Source organism: Phalacrocorax aristotelis, chromosome 11 (genome assembly GCF_949628215.1).
Source record: "Phalacrocorax aristotelis chromosome 11, bGulAri2.1, whole genome shotgun sequence".
NCBI lineage: Eukaryota > Metazoa > Chordata > Aves > Suliformes > Phalacrocoracidae > Phalacrocorax > Phalacrocorax aristotelis.
Genome location: NC_134286.1, coordinates 2,199,709 through 2,226,938, shown reverse-complemented (window position 1 = coordinate 2,226,938; position 27,230 = coordinate 2,199,709). Strand labels below are relative to the sequence as shown.

Here is a 27,230-nt window from a genome sequence, read left to right as displayed (position 1 = left end):
AATCGAAGCACAACCTTTGTTTATTTGAAGTAAAGGCTAGTTAAGATTACCTGGACAGACTCCCAGTAACGCAGATTAGGAAGCCTAAAGTCACTGCTGGCCTGTGTAGACCCCTCGCACCCCGTTCCAGTCTAAGGGCCAATAAATGCACCTTATCCCTGTCCCGCTCTGGAAAAAAAAAACACTAGAATGATAGAATACTTTGCCAGGTTTGCCTATAATCCAGATTTCACATCAGTTCTAAGAAAACCAGGAGAACTAATACAATTTCCCGGCTCCTGCTAAAGGGAGCCTCCGGGAACGGGAAAACATTCTGCAGCTTTTGCCTGAAAACTTGTCTTCCACAAAGTCCCACTGAACGTTTCTTGGTTCTGACTGGTATGTCTGCAGTGTGACTTGTGAAATAATGGAAACACAGCTTAAAGAAAGCTATATCTCACCCATCTACTGAAGCGCTCTTTTGTTACATATACAAAACAGGAAGAGGAAGCAGCAATTGGCTCTATCAGGACAGGATCTCCTGACAGTGTGGCTATTCTATTTATTACAGGTTGACATGGTGGAACCATAAAAAGACTCAGGGAAATCCAGCTTTTCAAAGCAGCAGTCCAAAAGTCTTCCTGATGCCATGAACTTTTCTCTTTTCTAAGATGGTTAACCATGCGAGGGACTTGGGACGCTAACCTGCAAGACACCTGCCATTGAACGTAGCAAGACCTGGAGGTGTCCAGCATCTGCTAAAGCCAATCCCATAATGCCTACAGAAAGGTAAAAATTCAAACCTTATCTTTCACAAACACATATATAGCGTTCTTGTACAGAGTATGATCAGCTGGTTGCGCATGGCCGGTTCTCATGGCTTGCTGAGGTCCTTCACCAGCCAAACCACAGCAAAAGGATGTCTCTGGGTCCTTGTCTGCAGTTTTGGCCTGACAAGCCCATCCTTTCCTTTTGCACAAGGCGAAGGGATTGGAGCGGGTTAAAGGGTCCCCAAAAGCCCTACTTCCAGAAATTTTCCCTGGCAGAAGACCCTGAAATTACCACTCCCTGTCCCAAAGACCCCTTCAAACCCGGGTCGCAGAGACCCCTCGAAACCCCTGGTCTAGGGGAGAGGGGAAGCGCAGCCAGCTGCAGGAGCACCATGAAGCCCTTGGGCTGCAGCACCCAGGCAGGCTGAGGCAGCACGGGCAGCCCCACAGCCGTGCCCATACCCGTACACATACCTCTGCAGCGGTGGCCACACAATCTGCTCCACTTCTCAGAAGAAGCAGCACAAATTCTCACTTATTCATTTGCAATTTCAGTGGAAACCACATGAACCCTGTCTTCGATGAAACAGAAACAACGCTGTTCCCTGGCTTGTGCCTTCTGTCATTTCCCAGATTAGTCAGCCATGCCCATTACTGCCTCCTTCTGTGAGGAGAGATTTGTGTCTGTGAAAGAATAATATAATTCTCCAAATATTTAGGCTAACGATGATGAGATTGCTGAATGCGGTCCTTGCAGTCATGCTGGTAGTAATTTATTTCATTCACCTCAGCAAGTGCTTTATTCCAAAAAAATGCGAACTAGAGAGAGTGCTGAAGATGCCCTACCACCTTTGCAGCTTTGCGGCTCCTCTCAGTCCTCTTTTTCCCAGCAGCTAGTTAAAAAGGTTGTATTTGCCATAGGATACGATCAACAGCTTCGTGATCTGAAAGACTGACAAGGGCTGAGGTTTTCTTCTCAGGAAGTTGCCCATCTCCGTTCTTTTCCCACGGAAATCAGGGGAAGGGGGAGCTTCATTGGTATCCTGTGGCTGGGATGGAGCAGCTTCTCGCAGCTGACAGTAAGGGCCACGCTCATTAACAGCAGTCCCTAAAACACAAGTGGAAGACAGGGCCGGTGCTGGAACTGTGGCATCACGTCTCTGTGCCGGGTCTGGGAACAAATGGTGACACATCCTGGAGGGTCTAGGTGACAGTAAGGGATGGTCCCCTGGAGAAACAGGTCCCGCTGGGTGGGGGCCCTCGCAGGAACTGCTACAGCGAGAGCCGAGCAGAAAAGGGATTGCCTATCCTCGGCAAGGAGGAGGAATTACTTTTCCAGATAAGGCATCACGTTTGCAAGCTTGACAAAGAGGGAAAGGGGCATACCCGTCTGACTCCGGCCGCTGATACCATCGTTTCTCGGTGTGGTTTTCTGCTGCTGGAACGCACCGACTCAGCCAACTTGGGGGCTGACTCGGGGCTCGCCGCCACTCAGAAATGGAGGGGACGGTCCTGGCTGAGCAGCCCCTATGCAAGGTGCAAAGCAAAATCTGCTTGTTTCAGAATGACTACGGGCTGTCAGGCATCACGGCATGGAAACTATTGCATAAGAAAGACTCTTCATCTCATCTCACACTTGGGCAACATCCCCAAACATTCCATTTCCCTGTGACTTTCCCATCCCTGCGCAATGGGAGTGCACCCACACCTGCTAGATCCAGGGCCACCATACCATACCTCCGTTAACCCACACCAAAAGCTTTCCGTGCTCCATTCCTCCTTTTTTTTTCCCCCTTGCTTTCCTCGTGTGCACATCACGGGGAAGGATGTACCTGGTTCGATGAGCCCTCCCTCAGCAGCCCATGGGGACCGCAGCTATGTACTTTCCAGGCTGGGGCTGGCTCAAGTCCAGCTAGGTCAGTGCAGGCAGAGCTGCACCAAGGTCTCCATCCCCACCCTCAGGCATCGCCACGGTCGTAGTTTTTTTTCTCTAGAAAGTGCACCTGGCAGATGATGTGGCCACTAGTCATTCTGCTGCAGTGTCACGCAGTCCAGCCTGTCTAAAAAACTTTGAGCAAGTCTGAACCGAAGTTGAGATCGCCAGCCCTTCCACACAAGATTCAAAGAGAAACAACCTATTTTAGTCATCCAGGAGAGGAAAAAACAAGCAACATGTTAAAAAGATGTTTTCTTTGTCACAAAATTCTGTCTTTCTGATTTTTCCTTCTTAAACAGCCAGCGTGAAAGCTGTTGCCAAAGCTGAAAAGCTTTTTCATTCAGGCTACAAATTATTTAGGTGTTTAGGAAAATTGCTTGGCACTCCAGCAGTAAAGGAAGAAGCAGTCCAGTGCACTCGATTGATATGGCATTTACGACATCTAATGAAGGACTCAATGTCTTGGAATCTGGTGTCTGACTGGAGCTGTGGACGTTCGGGGTCCGGGAGGAGAAGGCAATGGAGGGTCCATCAGTGCTAAGTGGCGACTTAGCTTAGCCCTAAAGAATGATCAGGCTTCTTCCAGATTTGGATGGTCCCAGACAGATCTCCAAAGCCCGTACCCCTAAATTATGCCTTATCCCATTGTGTTGTAAAATGGGAAGCAGACTGATTTAAGCATCAAATTAGTTTTATTAAGGACTAGCAGAACAAATCTTCAGCCTCCAGATGTCTACCAAGTCATTAAAATTTGTGGTGGTGTTAATAATCACCTTTATATCAGTGAAAAACTTTCTCAGAGGCAAAAGGTAGCTTATCTAACTAAGCTCCTCCGGTGAAAGACTGAAAGAGCTGATGCCTCCAACGCAGTCACAGCTTGCAGAGAACTGCTGACATACGGGAAGTGCCAGCAAGTAGCATCGTCAAGGTGGCTTTGAACATCTGCTACACCACTCAGCTTTCTAAAGTGCTCTGAAAGTCCCAGTGCAAAGAGCCTGCAGACCGATGGCTGCTTCGTCCCCTCAGCACGCATGTCTCATCAGCGTAGCTAAATGATCCCTTCCGAAATGTGTCTGGTTCCCCAGCACAGCTGGAATTCAAACTGTTACTTAATTATACCAGATTTCTAGTGACTTTGAAGGAGAGTGAAGAAATCACCTTATGCCACGTCAGAAGTGAAATGACCCAAATCCTGAGGTGCAGCCCTCCTTCCCTTGCTGACCTGCCTCCCTCTCCCAAGATGCCCTACAACTCTCTTCTTTCCTCTTCAGCCTTCATCCCATCCCCATCATGCAAGTTTTTAGGGGTTTCCCTCCTCTCTCAGACTCTGTCACTGCCTTGTGTGTTTTTGCACACTGTCTCACCACCTGTAGTTTTCTTTTTGCTTACCACTCCCCCCCGCGTCGTCCTCTGCTTTAAGTTCCTCTGAAAGTAGTGTCTTACATTTTCTCCAGCCCTTGTTTCTTTGAGCTCCCATGTCTAAGCAGGCTCTGTCCCCTCAGGACACAAGTGTGCTCTCAACTGATGCACTAGACTAAACTGTCCTTGATATCGCCACCTTCTCTTACCCACCCCCCACACTTTCGCCACAGCACACCCACACTACAGACCCCAGTCCCTCTTCTCCTGACCCATCCTCAGCCTCCAGGAACAGGTTCTTATGCTCCACATCATGAACCTTTTCTTCCTAAAGCCTCCCCATCCCTATCGTCCTGCCTGGGCTAATTCTGCAAGCCCGACGGCTCATGAGAGGTGATGTGTAACCTCATTCTTCAGACATGACGGGGATCATTTTGGGGGGGTCTTCTTCACACCCACTTCTCTGGCAATGTATCCAGGGGCTCCTTCAGGGAGCCCGCCCTTCCCCTGCCCTCCTCTGGGTATCTCCCCTGTCCATGCCTGGCCTTTATACATGCATGTTCATGTTGCCATCTCCTCCATCCTTTGCACTGCTCCCTCCCAATTCCTTGCCTAACCTACCTGTGTAATCTTCTTGAGACTTTGAGGTGTCAGTGCCAGTGACATGTTAGCTCGGTTTGGACTCCATCTTACAGGAAGGCTCTAACAAACCAAGCAGGGGAAGAAGAGTAAGGAGGTGACCTTGTGTGGTGTGCGAGGGACCCCGCGCGGATGGCGCTTCCCTGAACCACTCCACACCGAGTGGTCTGAAGATCTTCGCCTGCACAAACTGGGGGAGCAGAGGTGCCGTGCTCTGCCCCACCGAGCAGTGCCGGCCGTCCCTGGGGACGGTCACCTGCGGCCCCACAGCCTAGGAGGTTTGCTTGGTCCTCTCTCAGGGCATCGGGTCTGCGTGCCATGGATTCATGCTTTCCCTTGAGTGCAGAGGTCCCCATGGTGTGTGGAGGTGTCAGGGCCGGCCACCCTCCAGCTACCCATCCTGGAGGACAAGAGGTTTCATCCAGCTCCTCACAGTGCAGGTATATTCAGCGAGTACCCCAGTCCTGCACTAGTTATCATGCCTATCCCCTTTTGAATCACAGAATCACAGACTGGTGGGGGCTGGGAGGGACCTCTGGAGATCACCCCGTCCCACCCCTGCTTGAGCAGGCACCCCCAGAGCGGGGGGCACAGGGCCGCGTCCAGGCGGGGTGTGAATGTCTCCAGGGAAGGGACCCCACAGCCTCTCTGGGCTGCCTGGGCCCCTGCTCTGGCACCCGCACAGGGAAGGGGTTTCTCCTCATGTTCAGGTGGAACTTCCCATGTTCCAGCTTGTGCCCGTGGCCCCTTGGCCTGGCGTTGGGCACCGCTGAAAAGAGCCCGGCCCCATCCCCCTGACACCCGCTCTTCAGATATTTATAAGCACTGATGAGATCCCCCCTCAGCCTTCTCTTCTCCAGGCTGAACAAGCCCAGGTCTCTCAGCCTTTCCTCACCAGGGAGATGCTCCAGCCCCTGACCACCTTGGCAGCTCTGCGCTGGCCTTGCTCCAGCAGTTCCCTGCCCTTCTTGCACTGGGGGGCCCAGAACTGGCCGCAGCCCTGCAGGTGTGGCGTCACTGGGGCAGAGCAGAGGGGGAGGAGAACCTCCCTCGCCCTGCTGGCCACACTCCTTTTCATGCACCCCAGGACACCGCTGGCCCCCTTGGCCCTGAGGGCCCGGTGCTGGCTCAGGGTCACCTCGCTGCCCCGCAGCACTGCCAGGTTCACGTGTCTTCGTGGCCTCATTGTATCAGAGCTGAGGTTTGACCTTGTCTTAGGAGTGGGGTAAGCAAACCCTTCCCACCTCAAACCCTGGCTCCTCTGCCAGCACATCTGGAGCAGCAGCAGCCTCCACAATCCCACACCAACCTCAGTCTGACCTTGCAACAAGAAATCTTCCTGTTCTTGCGAGCAAAGGGCAGAAAAGAAAAGGAACAGCAAGAGAAAGGAGAAGGAATAAAAAAACTGAATAGCAAAAAGCAGAAGGAATAGCAAAAATGGTACCAAAAAAAGCAGAAGGAATGGCAGAATGGAGTAATACCAAAATGTACACCACAACAAAAGCAAACTACGGAACTGGCTTCACAGCGCAGAAGATTGCAGGCCGTGCAATGGGTTGCCCAGTCTTGGAGGCTCTTGGACCTCCATCCTCGGAAGTCTTCAAGACCAGGTGAGATAAAGCCCTGAGCAACCTGGCCTGACCTGGTTTGAGCAGGGGGCTGGACTAGACATCTCCTGAGGTCCCCTTCGGCCTGAACTATCCCACAATTTGACCATTCCTAATATGCTGCCAAGTGGCTCTTGGGAGACAGGCAGGCTTTTCTGTGCGCGAGGTAGGTGAGGAAGGCAGGGAAGGCTCTCAGGAGAGGCAGGTGGATGAGGTGCACTTACTTCTCACACACCTTCCCTGTTCACAGAGTGGCACAAAAGAGGAACTTCCACCTCTGCTGCACCATGGCTTTGTCAGAAATGCAAGTCTGCACGTTCTGGGTGTGCGCAGGTTCAAGGGCCCACAACCGAAGCGCCAGTCGCCTGGTCTGACAGCAGAAGAACCTTCTGGGACACATCAGGGTGGAAGAGATGCAAGCAAAAAAGAAAGGAAGATCTGGCATCGCAGCTGGAGGAAGCAGGCACAGCTGAAATGCTCGGTACTGCGAAACCTCCCGGTGGGTGTGTAATGGGTCTGTAATCCCAGCGCCAGGTGGACAAGGGCTTTGCCATTATATTCAGCCAATTTTCCAAGCCTTTGCTTTCCCTATGCGATGTAAAAGAGCAAAGAAGGGAGAATAAAAGCATGGTGAATAGCAGCTTGCAGTGGCTGAGAGCAGTGACGCTTAAATAAAACACACAGGTACAAAACCAAAACCGTGCAGCCCAGGCAGAACCTGCCATAACAGCCTCCAAAGAGACCATCAACCACCTACCTCCCACCAGAGCAGACTCCAGTCTGCTGTTGATCTTATTTCCAGCTCATTCCTAGAAAGAAATGAGTTTATTGACGTGGTAGCATTTATGTCATTCTAAACTATTTATTTCCAAGGTTTGAGGTTGCAAAATACGTAATTCATGCTCTCCAGCAGCCTTCCTGCAGCGGCTGCTCAGCTCTGTACCCTTGCAGCTCTCCCAGCACAGCGCCTGGATGCCACCTCCGCAGCCCAGCGCTGGCGCGGGGCCACGCTCAGCCCTTCGCACCTGCGTCCCTCTGGGCTCTGCTTGCTGCCTCCGGTCCCTGCCCCAGGCCAAGGCTCTGGCGCTCACCCAGCCAACCTGACCTGGGATCTACTCCCTCTTCATGAGAAAAGGAGGCTTTGGAAAGCCCTGGAGCCCAGACTTCGCTGACCCAACCATCTGTAGGAGTTTTCTAAACGTTGTGCCAGAACTGAAGGTTGTAGAAGCAGCCTACAAGAAAGCAAACAGCTGGAAAAACTTCATGGGCGATGCTTGCATCGAGCCCTTCCCTCTGGAAAGAGCCACGCACAGGGGCAGCAGGGTCCGAGGGGCTCAGGTGGGAGGCAGGCTGGAAGTAACCCCTCTTCCTCTCCCCACATGCCTGCCTTATGCCTGCCCCTTATGCCATGGTGGGATTCCACCTGCGCCCGAGTGGGCAGAGCCATCCCTGTCACGGAAATGGTTCCTTCCTACACTGAGCACTCCTAAATAACAGCGTGGGATGTCCTGCTGAGCAGAAGACAGGTCGTCAACAGGAGCAGTCTCGGGGTCCCTCGCACAGGGGCACAGACAGGCAGGGAGGGGTCCCCTCGCGTGACCTCCACACCACAGAGGTGTCATGGAAGCAGGAGGACGTGGAGAGATGTAGGTCCCACGAGCAGAGAGCAGTGTTTGCAGGATCTCTTGGTTACAATATTGTTTTTCATTCCTGCCACCTTGGAAATTAATCCTTAATTCTGAGAAACTGTATTTAGTCAGTATTATTTCCCAAGAGAAGCTAAAAGAGTTACTACCAGAGGTCAGTTGGGGTTACACGGAAGAAAATAATCTTTCCAGGTCCTGGACGAGTGTCAGAGCTATTCCTGGCCATTGCAGCGTCTCTGCATCCACCACCTGCCCAATCCTCACATTCTGAGGAAGGGCTGGCAGAGACCTCTGCTCCTCCTGGTCCCCCACACAGATATGGGGGCTGCAGGGCTGACGACGCTGTGGGGATGGCCTGAACAACTCTGGTGGGTGTCAACAGTCGAGGTGGCCCCGGCTGTACCTTTGGGATCACTGATTCTGTAGAAGGCAGGGTGATGCCACCACTTCCAGGACAGTGTAGGGGCCAAGTTTGCCCCCAAGGGCAGGAAAAATCTCTTTTGGTGCATATTTTGGTCCAGTGCAACTAGAAGTCAGTGCAGAGCACATTTGTGGGTGATCTCTATTTTTTAAATAGGTGAGCAGCAAAGTGCCTGGAGGCTCGTCAGCACGTGGGTGGGGATTTTTCAGTAGCCAACTTGCCATGAGGCGAAAAGATCTGCCTCCACCAGTGCAATTTCTCAGTGCACAGTAGCCAGCCAAGCACTCCATGGGTTATACTGGGGCCCCTTCCTGTCCTGCTGCTGGTGTGAAGCTGAGGTTGCCCCATTTGCACTTGTTACCCCCACACACAATGCTTTCAAGCTGCCACTGTTTCCCAGTTGTGTGCTTCGCCACTTTGGGTCGCGCCTGGGAGGACCACGCAACCGGCCGGGCTGTCCTCGCCCAGCTAGAGAGCACAGCGGTCTGCGGAAGCTCGAAAACACTCATCGAAACGGAGCCGGGGCAGAAAAAAATGCCTCAAAATTCGGCCAAGCGGTCACCCAACCGTGTAAAAGCCGTGGCGATGCAGGGGGCTCTTCAGCAGGAGCACCTGGGCTCGCTGCTTACGACACCCGCTCGTTGAAAAGGAGCTGGACGAGGCTCAGCCTGGGGGCACCAGCGCCGGAGGGGTCCCAGGAACCAGAGGTGCACCTGAGGATGGGGGGCTTTCACGGTGAGTTATCCTGGTGGGGCTCCCTTGAGTGCTGCGGCGGGTGCACGTTGGAGGCGCCCTCCAAAAGGGTGTTCCCCCCAAAAGGGTGTCCCCCTAAAAGGGTGTTCCCCTAAAAGGGCATCCGCCAAAGGGCGTCCCTGTTGCCCCGCAGAGGAGGCGGCAGCTCTGCAGCACCCGGGGGGACCCGAAAAGCCGCCGGTGCCCCCAACCCCGAGAGCCGCGACCCCGCCGGGGACGGGTGCGGGGCGTGGCCGGGGCGTGGCCGGGGCGTGGCCGGCCCCTCCCCGGCGCTGGGGAGGGGCGCGCCGCGGTTTAAGGGCGGCGGAGGGAGGGCGCAGGGTAGAGCTCGACGTCCGGCTCGGCTCCGGTAAGTCCCGGCCGGGGTTCGCTCGGGGGAGCGGAGCGGAGCGGAGGGACGGGACGGGGCTCCCCGGGGGCTGCCGGCGGGGGGACCCCCGCGGGGGGTGGCTGCGGGCCGGGCTCTGCCGCCGGTGCCCCGGGAGCCGCCGTGCCCGGGCGGTCGCGGCCGGGCTGGGCACCCCGCTAACGAGCCGCGTTATTAGTTGCCGCTTGCTTCGATTATTCGCTCCGTTCCTCTTGCAGAGGCCAAACTGTTCCTCTTGCAGAGAGCTCCTGTGCTCAGGCAGCTCCTGCGCCTCTTCCCCCGGCCGCTGACTCCAGCCCGTGTCCCTGCGAATGGGGGATGCTTTTTGTCCGAGCGCAGAGCAAGCCACAGCACCTTCTCCAGTAGTACGCGTTGTGGTTGTCTAATTAAACTTAGTGTCATCTGCTTATGACCAACTCTAAACCTTGTTGCGATGTGGGAGGCTTGGAGAACAGCAGGTTTTTAGGGTTTTGCTTAGCTGGGGTTACTATTCTTATCTGGCCGTTGCTGGATCATCTCACTTGTATACATTCCGAACGAGCCGAGTTCGCCAGCACGGAAACAAACAATTCTGTGAGCCGCGACTGTATAAATAAAGAGTGGCAGGAGCTATATTTGTCTTCAATTCACGTTGCAAACCTGGTCTTAAAGCCTCAGCTAGGAAATGGTGTTTGTGGGGGTGGTTTTTTGGTCTTTACAGATAGCTTTCTAGGTGTGGGGCTCTCTTGTACTCTAGCAGCCCACCTCAGCATTGCGAGCATCAGTTTTCCTTTTGGTGGCAAAAGGCATTTTAAATACATTTAGAAATATGGTGGGTGACAGGACTCGGTTGTCTTTTAGACAAACATCTCGCATGGTTGTTTGCTGTCTGCTGATGTCTCTAAGAATAGCAGCTGAAAGATTGAAATTTAGTCCCTGAAGGAAGTAAAAAGTTCATAATCCAGCTCAATGCCACTTCAGAGGTGTGCACAAATAGGCATGGAGATTAAATAAGGAAGTTTCTCTACGGTGCAAGTAATGGGCTGGGAAGTTTGCTGGTACCTCCTGGCTACCCTGCCCAGGAGATAACCAGGCTGGCAGAGGGGAGGGGAAGCCTGCAGTGGCAGGAAGGCAGCAGTAACGTCTGCAGCTGGGCATCACTAGTGCCCTCTCAAAAGGCAGACGGGGAACCTGGCCCAAAGCGTGCTGCCGGGAGAGGCTGGCTCTGCCCGGCTCCCCGGTGCTCCTGGGTGTTTCTCCATCTGCAGTCTCTCCAAGCGTCACATCCCGTTGCTGCTTTTAGGGGAGACATCTCTGTTTTGGCCTCGGCGCTGGCCATGCCACCTAGTTTCTCCCATTTTCTGCTCCTTCTTCGTGCTGCTCCAGACTGCCTGGAGGTGCAGGCAGGTGAGAGAAGCCTCAGTGTGCAAAATTCCAGCCTCTTAGTCTCAAACATCCTGGTTGTCTTTGGTTTTTTTTTTTTTAAATGTCTGAGGAAGAGCTGATCTATGATGCCTTGGTGAGTACAGAGATTTTATCTATACGGGTTTTCGTGAGATAATTAAGCCTCTAAACTCCAAGTGTTCTTCCAGCGTGCAGCACAGCAGGGTTTTGCTCAGCAGGTCTGTCTCGCTAGGCATTGACCCAACATAACGGTAGTAAGAGCTTCATCACCTGTGTCAGATTATCTTGACAGATAAAAACAGGGAATGGAGATCGTGCAGCTTTTTTTTTCCAGAGAATACTGCACTACCTGCTGCTCCCAAGCAATTGGTTAAAATCAGACAAATGTCACCACGAATTTAATTTTAGCCTTACGTGGAGATTTTCAAACATTATTGGAGTGATGCACCTTCCATAACTTGAATCTCCGGTCTGAAGTGAAGACCTCGGGCAAGCGAGGATGCCGGCAGTCTGGGCTGAAGGGCAGATCTCTCCGCATCTCCCAGGGGACCCAAGGCTCGGTCTCCCCTGCGCGGGGGCAGCAGCTCCGCGTTGCTGGCCGCTGCTCACAGAGGAGGGGCGGCTGGAGCCGCGGGAGGCGGGCAGGGGCGATGGCTAGTGTTCAGACCCGCTCTGGGCTTTCCATCACGAGCAGCCCGGGCTTGCCCAAGCTGGGGCTGAGGTCAGGGTTTTGCCACCGCCAGAACCGGGCTGTCAAGGGGTGGCACTTGCGGGGCAGGGAGAGGATGCGGCTGCAAACTTGCTGCCTCTCCCAGATTAACAGGTTATTCGCAATGAGCGGTGCTAGATAAGCTTCACTTATGCAAGCTAGGGTGAACCGTAAGCGATGGTGTACAGCGTGCTGGTGTACGGCTGTTGACAGAGGCGTGCTGAGCCGTGGCTGCCTCTTGGCCAAAGACCTCTGTGCAGTCCTGTGGTCGGTCGTTCACACGCCCCTGTGTGTCCACAAATACCCCAAAGGGAAAAAACATCCTCCCTTGTGTCAACTTTTGCTTCCCCTCCTACCTGTGCCACCTCGCTGGTATCCGAGCTTTAGTGTAATTTGTGCGTTGCAGATAATGAAAAGATTGTTTTAAGAGCATAAACTCCCAAATAGCTGAAACTTGATGGAAACCTGGAAGCTTTGAGCATCGTAGCATGCTTCTGAATTCCCCGTATATCCCAGAGAGGGAGAGACAGGGGGAATCCTTCTACTCTAATGCTGCCAGACTATTATATGGTTGAAAATATGTATCATTTAAGGTTGGTTTTGAGCACGTACATAGTGTGGGTTCTCGGTTGCATTTGTCTCAGCTGTTGCTTTCACCATTTTTGTTCAAGTCCTGCTATTTCAGTCTGCGTGTATCCTGCAGTTCTGAGCCTCGGGGTTTTACATGGTCTCAGACTGCAAGAGAGATTCTGTGTCTGAATCATTAGAAATTGAAAATCGATGAGAAAAATATGTAAGCGTGTATTTTCCTCTACTTTAGGACAACCCAAATTAAGGGTGTCGTGCCTCACTGCACTCAAACGAATACCAAAAGGAAACGATAAAATGTCACGGAAGACTGGCTGAGCAGATCCAAAAACCCACCCTGGCGGCTCTGGCGAGCCCCAGACCTGCTAATGTAAATCAAAACAATGTGCAAAAGCAAGCCCAAGAAGAAACCTTTTGCTAGGGAGTTACCTCGATAGTGCAGATGTCTCCAGACCAAGAGGTTTGTCCCCTGTGCCAGGAGCCGCCCTGCAGCTTCCCGCTCCATCTGTCGGGTGCTGCGGCAGCAGCTCTGCCCAGGCAGCGTCCGCTGCCCTACAGTCATCCCTCCCGCTCATCAGATACAGCGTGCAATAGATTTCCCAAAACTGTTAATTTACACATTTATTAGCATAGCAAGTTGAAAATACGGTGCTGCCGGTGAGGAGAGGAGGGCAATGAAGAATGTGGGGAGCTGACAAATGTCTGGCTGTGCGCTGAGCACCCTCTGGCTTACAGTCATCTTCCACCTTCTGTGCAAAGGATTCGGGTTTTTTAAATTGATTTTTTTTTTTTTAAACTGGAGAAAGGCTTGTTTGACCACATCCTTTACTGTTTCGGAAACCTTCTTGCGGTGACCTGCCCTTGCACAGGCAGGCGTGGAGGTGGAGCACAGGGAGACAGTCATTTGCCAGGCGATGCAGAGAGGCAGGACTGAACTGTCACTAGGGACCAGATCTGGTCTTTCCTTTTTAAATGGCATAGTGTTCTTGCCACCCGCATTATTCCTCTCCACTGGTTTAATGGGTAGCTACCTTAGCTTGTGGGGAGTTAGAGCTTTTTGGTAATTCAGTGGAAGGATGGCGCCGGTATTGAGGACTTCTGAGAATGTGACTCTCACCTTTACATCAGTTGTTGGTACCAGGGTAAGGAAGGTGGATGGTTACAATAGCACGGATCTGCACAGACCCACACCCCCATCCTAGCTATCCCCTCCTGTACGAGAGAGATGGTAGGTTTTTCCTCCTTTTTAATAATCACATTTTATTTTCATGTGCTTCTTTACATAACTCACCCGAGTGTTTCATCCTTAGGCCTGACACTTGTCACCAGGCGGAACTGGTGCCTCAGCCAGGCAACATGACGGGGTCGTTCGATAACCTGACGTGCCTTCACTCCATCGATGACTTCAGAAACCGAGTCTACTCCACGCTGTACTCCATGATCAGCATTATGGGCTTCGTTGGTAACGGCGTTGTGCTGTATGTCCTCATAAAAACGTACCAGCAGAAGACAGCCTTCCAGGTGTACATGCTGAACCTTGCCGTGTCCGACTTCCTCTGCGTGTGCACCCTGCCCCTGCGTGTCATCTACTACGTCCACAAAGGGAACTGGTTCTTCAGTGACTTCCTATGCAGGGTCAGTTCGTACGCGCTGTATGTCAACCTCTATTGCAGCATCTTCTTCATGACTGCCATGAGCTTCTTCCGTTGCATAGCCATCGTTTTTCCAGTCCGGAACATCAATTTGGTAACGGAGAAGAAGGCTAAACTTGTCTGCATCGGCATCTGGATTTTTGTCACCCTGACAAGCGCTCCCTTTCTGCGAAATGGGACATACCAACACGGCAACAAGACCAAGTGCTTTGAACCTCCAGAAAACAATCAGAAGAAACATGTAGTGGTGATCCTGGACTTTATTGCCCTATTTGTGGGTTTCATTTTTCCTTTTATTGTCATAACTATCTGCTACACCATGATCATAAGGACCTTACTGAAAAATTCCTTGAAGAAGAACCAGGCTAACCGCAGGAAGGCCGTCTGGATGATCATCATTGTGACAGCCACCTTCCTGGTCAGCTTCACCCCGTACCACGTGCTGCGTACGATCCACCTCCACATGCTGCAGCTGAAGAGCGCTAGCTGTGATGACACCATATACCTACAGAAATCTGTCGTGGTAACGCTCCCCTTGGCAGCTTCCAACTGCTGCTTTGACCCACTTCTCTATTTCTTCTCGGGGGGCAACTTTCGGAAGAGGCTTACCACCTTTAGGAAGACTTCTTCCTCCAGCTTTACGCAAGCCTTCAGGAAAAAGTTCTCCATAAAAGAGAAAGATGAGGAACCCTTTGGAGACAGTGATCGGGAGAATGGAAAGTCAGCTGTGACCCCTTCGTAAGGGGGCTAGGCCATCCCCTGAGATCTCAGATGGGCAACAGAGATCTCAGAACTCTTCCAGAAGACGTGATGGAAGCTCACAAGCCTTCATTGCCACTAGATGTGTAATAATAAAGGTGGATGTTCCCCGATTTATGCTACTCGGAGGTACAGCCGCTGCCGAGGACGGCCAGCCCCTTCCCCAGGAGCACTGCTTGGACACGCACAGCCACTTAGCATGGAGGAGCCACCTCCAGCGCCAGAAAACTGTTGATCTGTCAATAAATTTGCATAAACAGACTCTTCAAAGGCTGTATTTGGGCATTGGCTTCACTTCACAACTCTACAAAGAGCGTTAATTCTCCAAGTCAGTGGGAGCTACTGACAAATAAAAAAGGCAGAGTTTTCACTGAATCTTTAAACAGCCCCTGAATTATTTATGCAGCAGAGGCCAGCAGATAACTCCTGCCGTGTTCCTAGCTGCTTCTGCTTTGGATTTCAGTTTTCAACCTAATTACTTGTGTAAGACTTGCAGGGTTGGTGCCTGCGTCTGCAAATCTGGGGACTCGGGCCTGAGCCCCTCTCCCACCCCCAACGAGCAGCTCTTGACAGACACGCTCTCATGGGCAGCAGATCTGCCGGCATTTTCTGAATGTCCGGAAACATCCCGTCTGTGGGAGCAGTTTTAAAATTGCATTATCCTAGTGTGCGTTTGAAACTTATTTCAATGGGACTGGCCCTGCAAGGGATGGCTGTAGGATCTGGATTAAAACACCAGTTCTTTAGGAGGTTTTACCTAGAAGTAGAGCGCTGGGTGCTCAGAGTCCGGTGCAGGACCTGGCCTGCCTGTCTGAACTATTGATGAAATTTAAAAAAATTAATAACTTAGAAAAAAAAACATTAATGCAAAGGACCTTTTTAAAAATGGCTTTATACGATATTTGATCCTGTTCAAGAGTGTTCACCTTGCTCACACCTCACAGAAAAGAGGCAACCCATGACCCTTGGAAAGATCTCTAGGAAGACCTGGAGATCAAGAATCTGAGTCTGATGAGACATGAGTGAATGTTGAGTACAGTGTGATGGAAACCAGATCCGGCTGTTTCTTGTGTAAAGAAAAACTTCAAAAATCTTGGACAGAAGGAAACATTCCTGTGCTTTTTCCAGTGAACCCATGGAAAAGTACCACTGCCTGCCTTTTGCTGGAGCAAAGCCCAGCCCAAAATGTGTGATATATCAAGACAAATACAAATTTATGTAGGATTAAGACTCTTAGTTGGAAAAGTGGATGATAAATGAACAGCACATACGTTTTTAATATGGTATTTATGAAGCTCTTTGATGTTATCTGAAGTAAACACTTTTAATACTGTAGAATATGTAGAATACTGTAGAATATAGCGGCCTCAAGCTGCGTCAGGGGAGGTTTAGATTGGAGATTAGGGAAAATTTCTTTACTGAAAGAGCGGTCAGGCCCTGGCACAGGCTGCCCAGAGAGGTGGGGGAGTCACCGTCCCTGGGGGTATTTAAAAGACGTGTAGACACAGCATTTCAGGGCATGGTTTAGGAGATATTGTGGTGTTGGGTGAATGGCTGGACTTGATGATCCTTGAGGTCTTTTCCAACCTTAATGATTCTGTGGTTCTATAAGTAAGCAAAAGGAGTTTGGGTGGGGGGCAGGAGTCTGCTTGAGAAATGATCTTTACAGATACACAGAAGAGTGCAAGTTCACTTTTTACAGCACATTCTGCGTATTCCTGGGTCAGCAAAAGGCACTCAAAACGGAAATTCACCCGTGGAACAATCTATGGATGTGAATTTCCAACAAGATCTGAAACCCCTTTAGAAAACTTCAAGGATCTGTGAAGTGGAAGAGGGCTGGAAGCTGCTCATGCAGAGCAGTGTTACGGTTCCCCCTAAACCCACAGGAGGGCAGAGCTTGTAGTTCAATGGTAGCACTGTAGAGAGTTTGACAAAGAGCGTGTAAGAGGAGAGTTGGCTGAAACTTCCTTTCGAGGTTTAGCACTGAGTACTCTAGCTGCGTCTCAAAGCGTTGAAGGCATTGTGCAACTGTAAATAGAAACTATCACGGAAAACTGAGTTTCAGTATATGTAGAAATAATATGCACATTCCCAAACTTTAAAATATTGTACAGAAAAGCTATATCTATATGTTGCAAAGCATTTTTATTGCACGAGAGGTATTTTTTTCCTTTTTATTTTTTTAATGAGTCAATGGTTATGGCAAGACAAATGGCAGTGTTTTTTTGTGCAATAGGAAAGACTATTTTTAAAAAAGGTTGCTGAAAACTAAATGAAAATGTTGCAAGCTAAATTTTAACATTTACTGTTTTCTGTGTCTTATTGTAAATTCTCTGCATGCAGATTCTTCTTCCCTACAATATATTTTTATCTACACATGGTGCCAGAGTGTAATATTCATGTAATAATCATTTATAATGCTATAATAAAATCTCAAAGCAGCACAGAAGTTGCTGAGGGCAGGACCCGGAGTGGGCTGAGATGTCAGGGGACTCGCTGCCCCAGCCTCCCAGAGCTGGCGTTTGGTCCAGCCCAACTTGCCTGGGCTCAGGGCGCTGGCTGGGGCTGCTGGTGGGGGGACCCGCAGAGCCAAACCACATCTGACGGCAGCTGGCGTCTCGGTAGGTCTTGAGAGGTGGAGCACCCCGGCACACAGCAGCTGGGACCTCGGTAAATCTATATTTACGGACAGAAACTCTTTGTAAGACACTTGGTGGGAAGTGGTGCTTTTGGTGAGGACGATGTAGTTGGGTGTCTTGCGTGGTCACGTATCACATGAGTTCCTGGGCGGAAAAGTCTGCTGAGAACGACATTTTCTAATTATGCTTTCCAAAAATACATGCAGGATCTGCGACGTGTTACTTAGTTATAAAATAAATACATTTTTATATATACCTGGACTGGCGGGGAGGGAGCTTTGCCATCGGCTCAGCAGAAATTGGGTTTCACTGAAACTGTGGCAGTGAATGCTGATCAGGCTTTGCTCAGGAATAAGGACCTGGAGAGAATACGTGCCAAAAAACAGGACCCGTTACCCCATACCAGCATTTTTGTGGGCTGTAAAAATGCCAGGAGTTGGGAAGAGGGACATAGTGCCATCCTGGCACCGTGTCTTTGTCTGAAGTGCCTGAAACAAGTAAGTGGGGTGTTCAGTTTCTTGCCTGAAGTTGGACTTTCTTCTGCTGCATGTGCTGCAATTTATGGTACGATAGTGTCCCCTAGTGCCGAGTTACTCCTGGAGCAGCTGCCTGTTGCCTTATGAGATTTTTTTTTTTCTTTTCTTAAATAGTCCAGTCTCGGCTCCCCACCTGTAACGTTGTCCTGTTTCCTCCAGTGTTGGTCACACTCAGTTCTGCCTCTCCCACCCCTGCCGGAATTTTATTTCATAATCTTTGGGGTTTCCCTTTCTTCCTTCCGCTTGTTTTTTTTCCATTTTCCTGGGGGGATGCTCAGGCTGGGAAGGGGGTCCAGCAGCACCCCTCCCCACATGGCCACTGGTCCCCGCACGGGGACCCCGGCCTCGGCACCGGTGGCGAGCAGGGTCCCTCCTGCTGCCCGAGCTCCAACAGCACCCTCCGCCTTGCCGAAAAAATGTTGGTTTTCCACTGAATGGCTGTCCTGGCGAGGAGCTTGGGCCTGCAAAGCTTTCACTGGAAGCTGATGTAACTGCAGCCCTTTGGCATTGCATCATCATGATGTAAATCCCATCATTTTGGCCTTCGTTTGTCTGGGAGGGTTATTTTTCTGATAAAAGCCAGTAGAGCTCTGGAAGAAACCAGCACCCAGGACGAGCTCCTGGCTGTGCCCGACAGCAATAAAACGGTCTTGCTTGTCTCTTACCGAGAGGAAGCAAGCGGTGGTGGCTGCCTTCGCACGGATGCTGCCGGGGCTGAGGAGCCCCTCGGGTCCTCGGTCAGGGCACCCAGCGCCCGCTCGGCGCCCGCCAGCCACGAATATCCCAGCCGAGGAGGAGCGGGGATCGCCGCGTGGCTGCCCGTGCTGGAGCGACACGCTACGGCTCCTTCTCGCCTTTCGCTTACACGCGGCCTGGTCTGGCAACGAGTAACGTTGGGTCAGTGGGTAAATTAGACGCCGGTGTTTGTTACCTGTAACGCGGTATTGTTTCTGTTTGCTCAAAGGTGGAAAAATAACCGGAGCATCACAGAACACCCAACCAGCTGCCTCATCGCTTCTGTCGCTTGCCGTGCACGCGTTGCCAAGCCTGCGCACTCAGAAACCTTAAACCAAGCCTTCAAAATCATCACTTAGTACTGGTTTGGATCTCCCTCTGTGCTGCTTCAGTGCCTGTGCCCGAGGGTGCAAGCAGGTAACGTCTTCAGGCTTTGCTCTGCAACCTCCACAACTAGAAATACACATTTTTTACCCCCAAAGCAAACCAAGAGAGGGAACTTCTGTTCTAGGCCTCTGATTTTAGCCAGCATAAGTCAAGCCGCTAAGAAAGTTTACTTGGGGCTAGTGTGTCTGCTTTACAACCTTTTTAAATTACATGTAGGGCTCAGACAGCGTGGCAAGCATAGTCTAGATGCTAAAGCATGAACTGATTAATATTATATTTACTGTTAAAAAAAAAAAAAAGTCCTTTAACCTATTCCCCTCACTGTTGGCTTTTATAGCACTGTTGGAGGTGCTGTATACCCTGAGCCAGTGTTCAGAGCATGATGCCTCAAGCCGGACCGTGGTCGCTCCCCTCCAACAGCCTCTGCCGGGGCAGAGCGTTCGTGCCCGTTCAGAGGGGAAAAAGGCCGATCTCAGCTGAAGCCCACAGCGTGTAATGGTGCATACAGCCTGCAGGTGTGAGCATAAGCAAGGGCTGAGGCTGGGAGGAGACGCCGATTCCTTGGTTCCTGTTCATAGTTTCAATCTGCAAACCCGACGTGCGAGACTGTCGTACAGATATTGTGGTTTCTGTTTCTAAAACAAATAAATGGGGAGATCCAGCCCTTTCCCCAGTGGGCTGAATAGGTGCCACCAGCTTCTTCGAGCTTGAAACGGAGCAAAAACTTAAATACAAGAGAGAAATCTGCGTTATGTGTTGATGGAGGCAGAAATCTTTTTGCGGGCTGTGGGATTACAGCGTAGCAAGTTCCTTAATGGGAAAATGTGACAGAGTGTTTCCCTTGAAAAACAAGAAATCCTGGACTAGCCGATGCCCAGGACGCAGTGCCTCCCAAACAGACTAAAACCTCTCCCCTTTACCTCTTGGGGGAGTGGGTTTCAGGATAAACTTCTGTGCAAGCACCGAGAACCACATGGGCACTGTTTTGTCTTCGAAGGAGGCTAAAATGTGTTTTTATTTGTGCTCATTTTCAGAGAGGGTCCAAAGCAGCCACCTGCCACCAGAAGCTAACCACAAGCTAGCTTTCAGTTTGCAAAAAATAAAACATTTTTTCTGTTTCCAAGAGAACCGCACAAACCTTGGTTTCCAATAAGCCCTGGCCTTGCTCTGCCCTCTTTTTTCAGCAGCCGCTCAATACGGGCGTGCCCTCCGGCAAGCACATCGCAGCCTGCCTGGCTTTCCTCGGACACGCTGCCGGGGCAGGTGCTGTGCAGGGGATTCTCAAGCAAGACTCTCTCTCACTCTTAGCTTTTCTTAATGAGCTGCTTTAGCAACAGCAAAATTGCCTGACCCTGACTGCGGGGAGAGGAGGGCACTTTCTGATTTCCCTTAGGCTGCACCCCCAAAACCGATCAGTCAGAATTACTGGTTACTTCTGGAAATGGTAAGTTTTGGGGGAGTTTTCTCCCCACGTGCATGGACGTGCTTGAACACACTATAAATTGCAGAAGATAGAGTCACATTTCTCATACTCAGTGGCATGTCTGTCTTGTTCACAAGCCTTCAGTGGTCTTTTTACCTCAGGCTGTAAAAGTATTTCCTTTTTTGACACTTGTGATACTACAGCAAGTTGTCGTTTGGGGTTTTTAACTCCACACCAGTTTTGCCTGCTACAGGGGCCAAATTCCAACATGGGAAATTCAGAAACTACGCATGGGATGTAACCACCCGTGCTCTGTATGTAATATCTTCATATAAAACACTTGCAGGATGTGAGAAGCAAACAAGCCTTCAGTTTAGCAACCAGTTAAACCCAAGCACCGGCAATGAAGAGAGGTTTCCTGCTTGGAGCAAGGTGCTTTCTGCCGCCACCATCCGCAGGAGCCTGGGCACGTATTTTGGGGCTGGAGGGGCTTGGTGCAGGGGGTCGGTGCAGGCTGTGAATCCCCTCCACCAGCTGCAATAGGGGTCTGTGCACCCAGATGCTGCAGGTCCCTTAGCGGGAGCTAATTCTCACGCTGAATCCTAATTTAGCAATTATTTTTACCCCATTTCCACTGCGATCTGACATTAGAACTGGGCCTTCTTCCATACGGCAGGAGGGAGAGCACTGGGCTCTTTATCCTTCACACACAGCAGCGGAGGGTATGACCTGATTACTAGGGGAAAAAAATAAGCAGCAAAAATGAAGGAAAGTACATCAGATTTTAAAATACCATCAGTGTAAGCAATAAAATGGCTTAGAAATGCTATGGAAAGCAAACCTGAGGGATGAAGAGCCTGGCCTGCCACTCGGGGTTACAAATCCATCTCCCGGGACACGGGTCAGCAAGATTGTGAGCTCAACCCTATTTCTCCCAAACTATTAATTTCAGCTCTGCGAGTGGCCACATGTACAAACAAATATTTGGAGTATTTTCAGACTTCACTTGAGGGTGAAATGTGCCTGTTTCTTTCCTGTCAATGAGGCTTCTTACGCTTGAGAGGAAGCCAGGCTGTTCTTGGAGCAAAGCGAGGACCCTTTGTTAGTTCAATAAATATATTCCAGATGGATATTCACTGGGGGCGGGGGGGGTGAATAAAGGGGAGGAGGTAGCAAAAGCACCCTATTTTGGTCATTAATGAAAACTCCGCTCCCAGGACCACTGCTGCATGTCTCTGCTAGGGATGCTGAAGACTAAACAGAGTTTGTTTTCGGTTTAGCCCATTGAAATTCCTTTATTTGCGAGGAGCATGTCTCTGTGATGCTCTGCTTGAGTTTAACTCGAGCAAGGCTCCACCCAGCCCCCACGAACCCCGCAGCTAACGCCTTGTGGGACCGAGGGCAAAAGGCACAGCGTTGCCCTGCGTAACCGTTTCAGGAATCGCTCTCGGCACGAGGCAGGAGGAGGCTTCTGCGGGTATTCTGTCTAGCAAGCCCGCGCCGGGGCTGCTGCGCAGGGCTGACTCGAGAGCCACTCGCTTTTGCGAGCAGTTATTGCAAAAGGTGAGCGTGTGGCCTGACTCTGTTGAAGAATTGTGTCGACCCCAGGAGTCAGCTCAGGCTTTATTTCTGAGTAACCATCTGAAACGAGACAGACCCTTCCCTCTGGCTTTTTCTCCTTCCACGTTACTCACGGCAGGAAGCCTGCTGGAGCAACCAGCACACACTGCTCACATGAGTAAGGGCTGAAAAATGCAACAGTGCCCTTTCACCACCATTTTTCAAGGAAAATGGAATGAGAAGTTCCCCGTAATTGGCCTTGAGCCTCTGGCTCCTGTCAGCAGCATCTCCTCCCACATGCCTCCATGTCCTTCATCACCCCGACTTACTATGCCAGAGGTTCACAGGACTTCAGAGCTGCTTTATGTTCCTCCTCGCCCTTTTCTGGGGCCTGAGGTGGGAAGGGCATCGCCGCAGCTCCCCTACAAACCCAGAGCAGCATCCTCACCCTGCGCAGGAGAGCTCGTGGTCCCCGGCTCCAGGCTGACCCCGGGGCAGCACCCTGCTCCCTACCTGGGCGAAGGAGACCAGCGAGGCTCTGCGTGCACAGTCCAGACCCTGCGATGAGGTGGCCAGGAGACCTGCCCTGGAGAAGAGCCACGAGCCACGCACGAGGTCCCCTTGGTCCCGCGCTGTGTGGGAGTGGAGGCGGGCAGAGGCTCTGTGCTGAGTTCAGGTGGTTTTCTGCTTCAGGATGCAGCACGCTGACTCCAGTCAGGGTTAATCATATCCTGTGGTAGGAAAAACAGGCCTTGGGGATGTGAACTAATAAAACTGAGGCACTAAGAAACGGTTGCCAAAGCCCTGGGGAACAGTTCTGCCCATCCCGAGGCCGTGGGTACTTTTATCTTGTGATCTTCCAGGAGCCTGTTCGAATCTCAATTGTGCTGCTAAGACTGAGCTGACCGTGGCGTTTGCTTCCACCGCAATTAAAACTAAAACTAATCGTTACAATCTGGGGTTGGTCTGAGGGGCAGTAAATGTCCCTGGTGCATCTGCGCGGGCTCCGCGTTGCCGGCTGGCCCGTGGCAAAGGGTGGCGTAGCAGGTCAGGAGAATCGACCGCGATAGAAAGTGGCCCCAATGATCCAGCCGCGGCATCCACCCAACTTAAATTTCTGAGTACGGTAACAGTCTCCCGTGGTGGGAAGTTCTTTGGGTGAACTAACCCCAGCTCCTTGCAAGCGTTCAATATTACACCAAGATTACATGAATATGAAGGCACTGATCCCACCAACTCGCACAGCTTCAAGCGAGGGGTGCCTGAGCTCACAGCCTCCTCCATGGCCGCTGACCCTGTGGCAGCATTATGTATTTTGATTTTCCCCTATGTATTTTTGATTTTATTTCTACTGGACGTTCCTCTAGGACAACTGTGCTCCAACAAGGAGTGCTGTAGCAAGAGATACTGGTTACACTTCACCCTCACAGAGGGCGCATTTTGTTGATGAAGTGACTTCTTAATCAGAAGGAAGTTGTGCGGGTTAAGTGATAGTTGCAAGGGGGAAAAAAGCTGAAATAGAGGGTAGTAGCCATCAAAGCTGGAAAAGCTTTCTCTGTGACAGTCCTCCTGCATCAAGGCAGACAGAAAGGAGCAAAACATCAAAGCTGTGGCCACGTCGTCTACAAGGAGCCTCTTAATTCTGATTGAGGTATCTCCTCTGCTTTGTCTAACTGAAGTATTCTCTGGGCAAAGAGAAGGAAGCTGATCAAGCCCTCCTCCACCCCACTCCCCCCACCAAAAAAAACCCCAAGAACAGTGATAATCAAAAGTTAAAGCTCAGAATTAATCAAGAATTCAGACCAGAGAAGCCCAACAGCTGAAGTTTCAATCCCAAATTTAATTCAGTTACACAGAAAAATACGTAAATGCTTCAACCCCTGGTTTCCTTAGAAAACCGAAATCTTCACCAATTACCAGCTCTTTATCCAAACTGCAAAGACTCTGTCAATACAAACGGTGCTGCACTCCCCCAGGGCCACCGGGACCGGGAGGAGGTTTGGGGCTGACGGAGAAAATAGTAACTTGAGGGATTTGTTTGTTTCTTTATATTTTATGTAGAACTTCAGGGGCTTTTCTTTAAGGTCAGTGCAGAAACACCGCAGAACAGCATCGCCTTTACTATCCCAGCTTGCATAAACACAGTTTGGGCTCCTTTTGGATGAAGGGATCTATATTTAAATACTCATGGCTTTTAGGATTGTTTTTGCTATATTCTATATATAAACACAAACCTACTTATCCAAGGGCAGCGGTGAAAAGGTGGCTACACCGTCCGTGACCAGTAGCCCCCAGCGTTGGCAAGACATTTTCTCCCCCTGTCTCCCAAAGACACAGGAGGTCGGGGTCTGTTTTCCTAGCAGGTTCCCCTGGAGCGGCACCGACAGTATTTTGTCCATCAGAAGGAGGATTTTAAAGCCTCGGCCACAGAACCTTTAATAAGACGGGGGATTAGCAACCCTTATTGAGCGACGCCGTGACAGAAGGCCAGGCTTGTGCATGTTTTACCCCTGCCCGCGTGCCCCGTGCCGCTGGCACAGTTTGGGACAAAAGGCTGAAGTAACTGCAGAGAGGGGAAGTGAAAACCATATTGCTTCATTTATTTTACTTTTTTTACGAAACAAGAGTCCTGTAGTTCTCTCAAATATGTGCTCTGTGTTTTTCCTTTTAGCAAAGTGGCTGGAATAGACACTGAGAACACACGCGCAGGTGGGAGGAGGGTTTGGGTTTCTGCTTACAGGTGGCCCTCCTGGGGTGACCGGCCACACCAGAGCATTCGCAGGTACAAATATTTCATTTATGGGGGCTTTCCCTCAGCTCCGTTTGAAACGCTTAGGATGAACAAGAGCAAAGAGGGTCATTTCAAGCTTTCCATTGCTAACGCTATGGTCGTCCAGGCTGTGCCGTGACACTGTGCTACGGGGAATCCGCTCTCGGGTCTCCTCCCTCACGCATTTCACATTTTTACCCAGCATCGCAAGGAACGAGTTGTAAGTGGGACACAAAGCAACACTTTTCAGTTCGCCGGGTTTAGCGGAGGCTGGTGTTTGCGCCAGCCGTGACGTGGGACCTCTGTAGCTGCGTGGTGGCCAGGGTCATGCTTAGCTGCGGGGTTTGGCTGGCTTGCCCCTCACTATAGCAGAGGAGCACTTGGGTCCCAGATCAGCTCCTGGCAGACAGCAGCCTATCAGCCCTCTCTGACAGCTCTGACAGAAAACGGTCCTCCATCGCTGCCGGACGTATCTCGCCCTCATTATCACAGCAGAAGGGTAACCTCTAACGAACTCGGGCTCGTAACTTCCCCGTTAAGCAGGGAGCAACTTTCCGAGCATGTAAATGAAGAGGTGAGGCAGTGACCGATGCTGGAGCACCCGGCCATTCTCAGCCAGCTTTTGCCAGCCGAAATGTTCTTCCTGAGCTCACCGCCAGCGAGACCGTGACGGCAACCAGCAGCGTTGCCCAGCCGGCCTCCAGGTGCACGCTCGCAGCAACGTCACCACTCCCTGCACTGCTTACACCTCACTTTCTTTCTTTCTTCTGCTTTTCTCACAGATGATCAGAAAATAAGCTGCTGGAGTGTCAGAGACGAGCCGCACGTCCATCCCCACGGATGACCGCGGCTGGCAGCCGCTCGGGGCCTCGCTCGCAGCCCCCGGAGCCGCCAGCCCCTTCTCCAGAGCACGGCCGTTGCAGGGAACTCGGCGAAGCAAGCACGCCGCGTTTCTGCGGAGGTGCTTTCGGAAAGGCTGGGGAAAACCTCCCCTCTTCCAGCCGCCCCCATTGCAAGGCGCTCACAGCAGCTGCAGTGAGGAAGACAGTGCAGATTTTTTTTTTCACAGCAAGAGAAGATGCAGGAGGTGGGAAGAGGCCAATTTTTTTTTTTTCCTGCTTTCTCATGCGCAAAAGGGTCCTTATTCATTTTAATAGCAGGTTCTCTCACGCAGCAATCTGCTCCGTCAGCCAGACAGCGCAGAAAGGCTCCTCATGCAGCTACCTCACGCAGAATATCGCCACTTAGACCTTCTCATCTGAGGGTGGGAAACTAGATCCTTGACAATCTCAAAATGGAGAGCATTAGCCCTGAACAAATAAGTAGATTGCAATAATGGATACAATATGGAGGTTTCCTCGAGGAGCCAATATTTGTATTCTTCACAGCTGCATCTTCTTCTGTTTGTTTTTTTTTATTTTTTCTTTTTAGCCTGAAGTGCTCCCAAACGCCTCATGCCATATGGCTGCTTCTTATTTGCATCAAAGACCTGATTCATCGCCGCTCTGCACTTTGATAGATTACGTATGCTCCTGCAAAGCAGATATAAACCGCTCGTCGGCGAGTACAGCGAACCTCTTCTGCAGCGGTGCTGCCACCGATCCGATGCGAAGGAGACGGTGCTCCAGCTCCGCCGTGTCTGCTGAGTGCTGCGGCTGGGAGAGGAACCCCCAACACAGAGCAGGGGCCCTCGGGCCTCCATCAAGTGAAAAAAAAAAAAATAAAGAGAAAAAAACCAAAAAAGGGAATGGAAACAATAATGAGGAATGGGGTTATTGTAGGAGAGAGCAAGTAAAAGAGGTTGTTCGGGGACAATGAAGAAAATGCCAGATAGGAAAGAAATAGTGCTCTGAAGAAAGACAATGGAGAAATAGAGTGAAACAATTGAAAACCCATGTTAAAGCAGAGCAGGGAAATCGCTGATCGTAGGCGAGCAGTTTTTCACAAAGGTGCTGAAGCTTCGTCCGCTTCCAGCACGCACGGCTTAGGGGATGCAAATAAAGCCCTTTACCTACGTCGTTAAGTTGCAACTTCAGTGCTAACGTGATGCCACGAGCGAGACGGTTTTTACTCCCTAAATGTGAAGGGGGTGGCAGTTAGAAAATGGGAAGCAGCCGGGAAAATGAGTGAACCTGCATCAGCTGACAGAGGGTAGGAAACCTGCACCGCGGGCACAGCAGGAGAGGAACAACACGAACACAGGGAAGAGCATCACATCACACTTGACACGAAAATATTTTCAGATTGCATCAGGCCTCTGTTGCTGATGGTTCACCTGCAGCTCGTCCAGATATGACATTTAGAGCAAGTTAAAAAAAGAGAGCGGTATTTCAACAACTAAAGTCTCAGCCTTTAGTCTGATGGAAAAAAATCAGTTCCAAATGTGGAAATTTCAATACAGACTATAAATTTGTTACAATTCAGATTTATTCTGCTTGCTCTCTTTCCTTTTTGTCCTTCCCCTCCCCTCAGTTCTTCAGAAATTGGCTCTGATGCTTCGTTCCCACTCTCCAAAGACCCTTTGCAGCTGAGTTTCATGCAGCGGGAAACGAGCCCCTGCCCAGCCTAGCCCAGGGAGCAAACCCACTCCTTCCAAATCCCCTGTCTTT

At 50.9% G+C, this 27,230-nt stretch overlaps 1 protein-coding gene and 1 long non-coding RNA gene across 2 annotated transcripts; both read left to right on the top strand.

The window, feature by feature from the left end:
- The first annotated feature begins 550 nt into the window (after positions 1-550).
- On the top strand, positions 551-19,383 carry LOC142063177 (uncharacterized). The gene is made up of 3 exons (XR_012662667.1): positions 551-768; positions 18,711-18,898; positions 19,206-19,383. It is a non-coding gene; the product is annotated as an uncharacterized LOC142063177 (long non-coding RNA).
- Positions 9,421-17,033, top strand: CYSLTR1 (cysteinyl leukotriene receptor 1). The gene is made up of 2 exons (XM_075106602.1): positions 9,421-9,459; positions 13,468-17,033. Exon 2 carries the CDS (start codon positions 13,514-13,516, stop codon positions 14,549-14,551), a length of 1,038 nt encoding a protein of 345 aa, XP_074962703.1. The 5' UTR covers positions 9,421-9,459; positions 13,468-13,513; the 3' UTR covers positions 14,552-17,033.
- Positions 19,384-27,230: the final 7,847 nt, after the last annotated feature.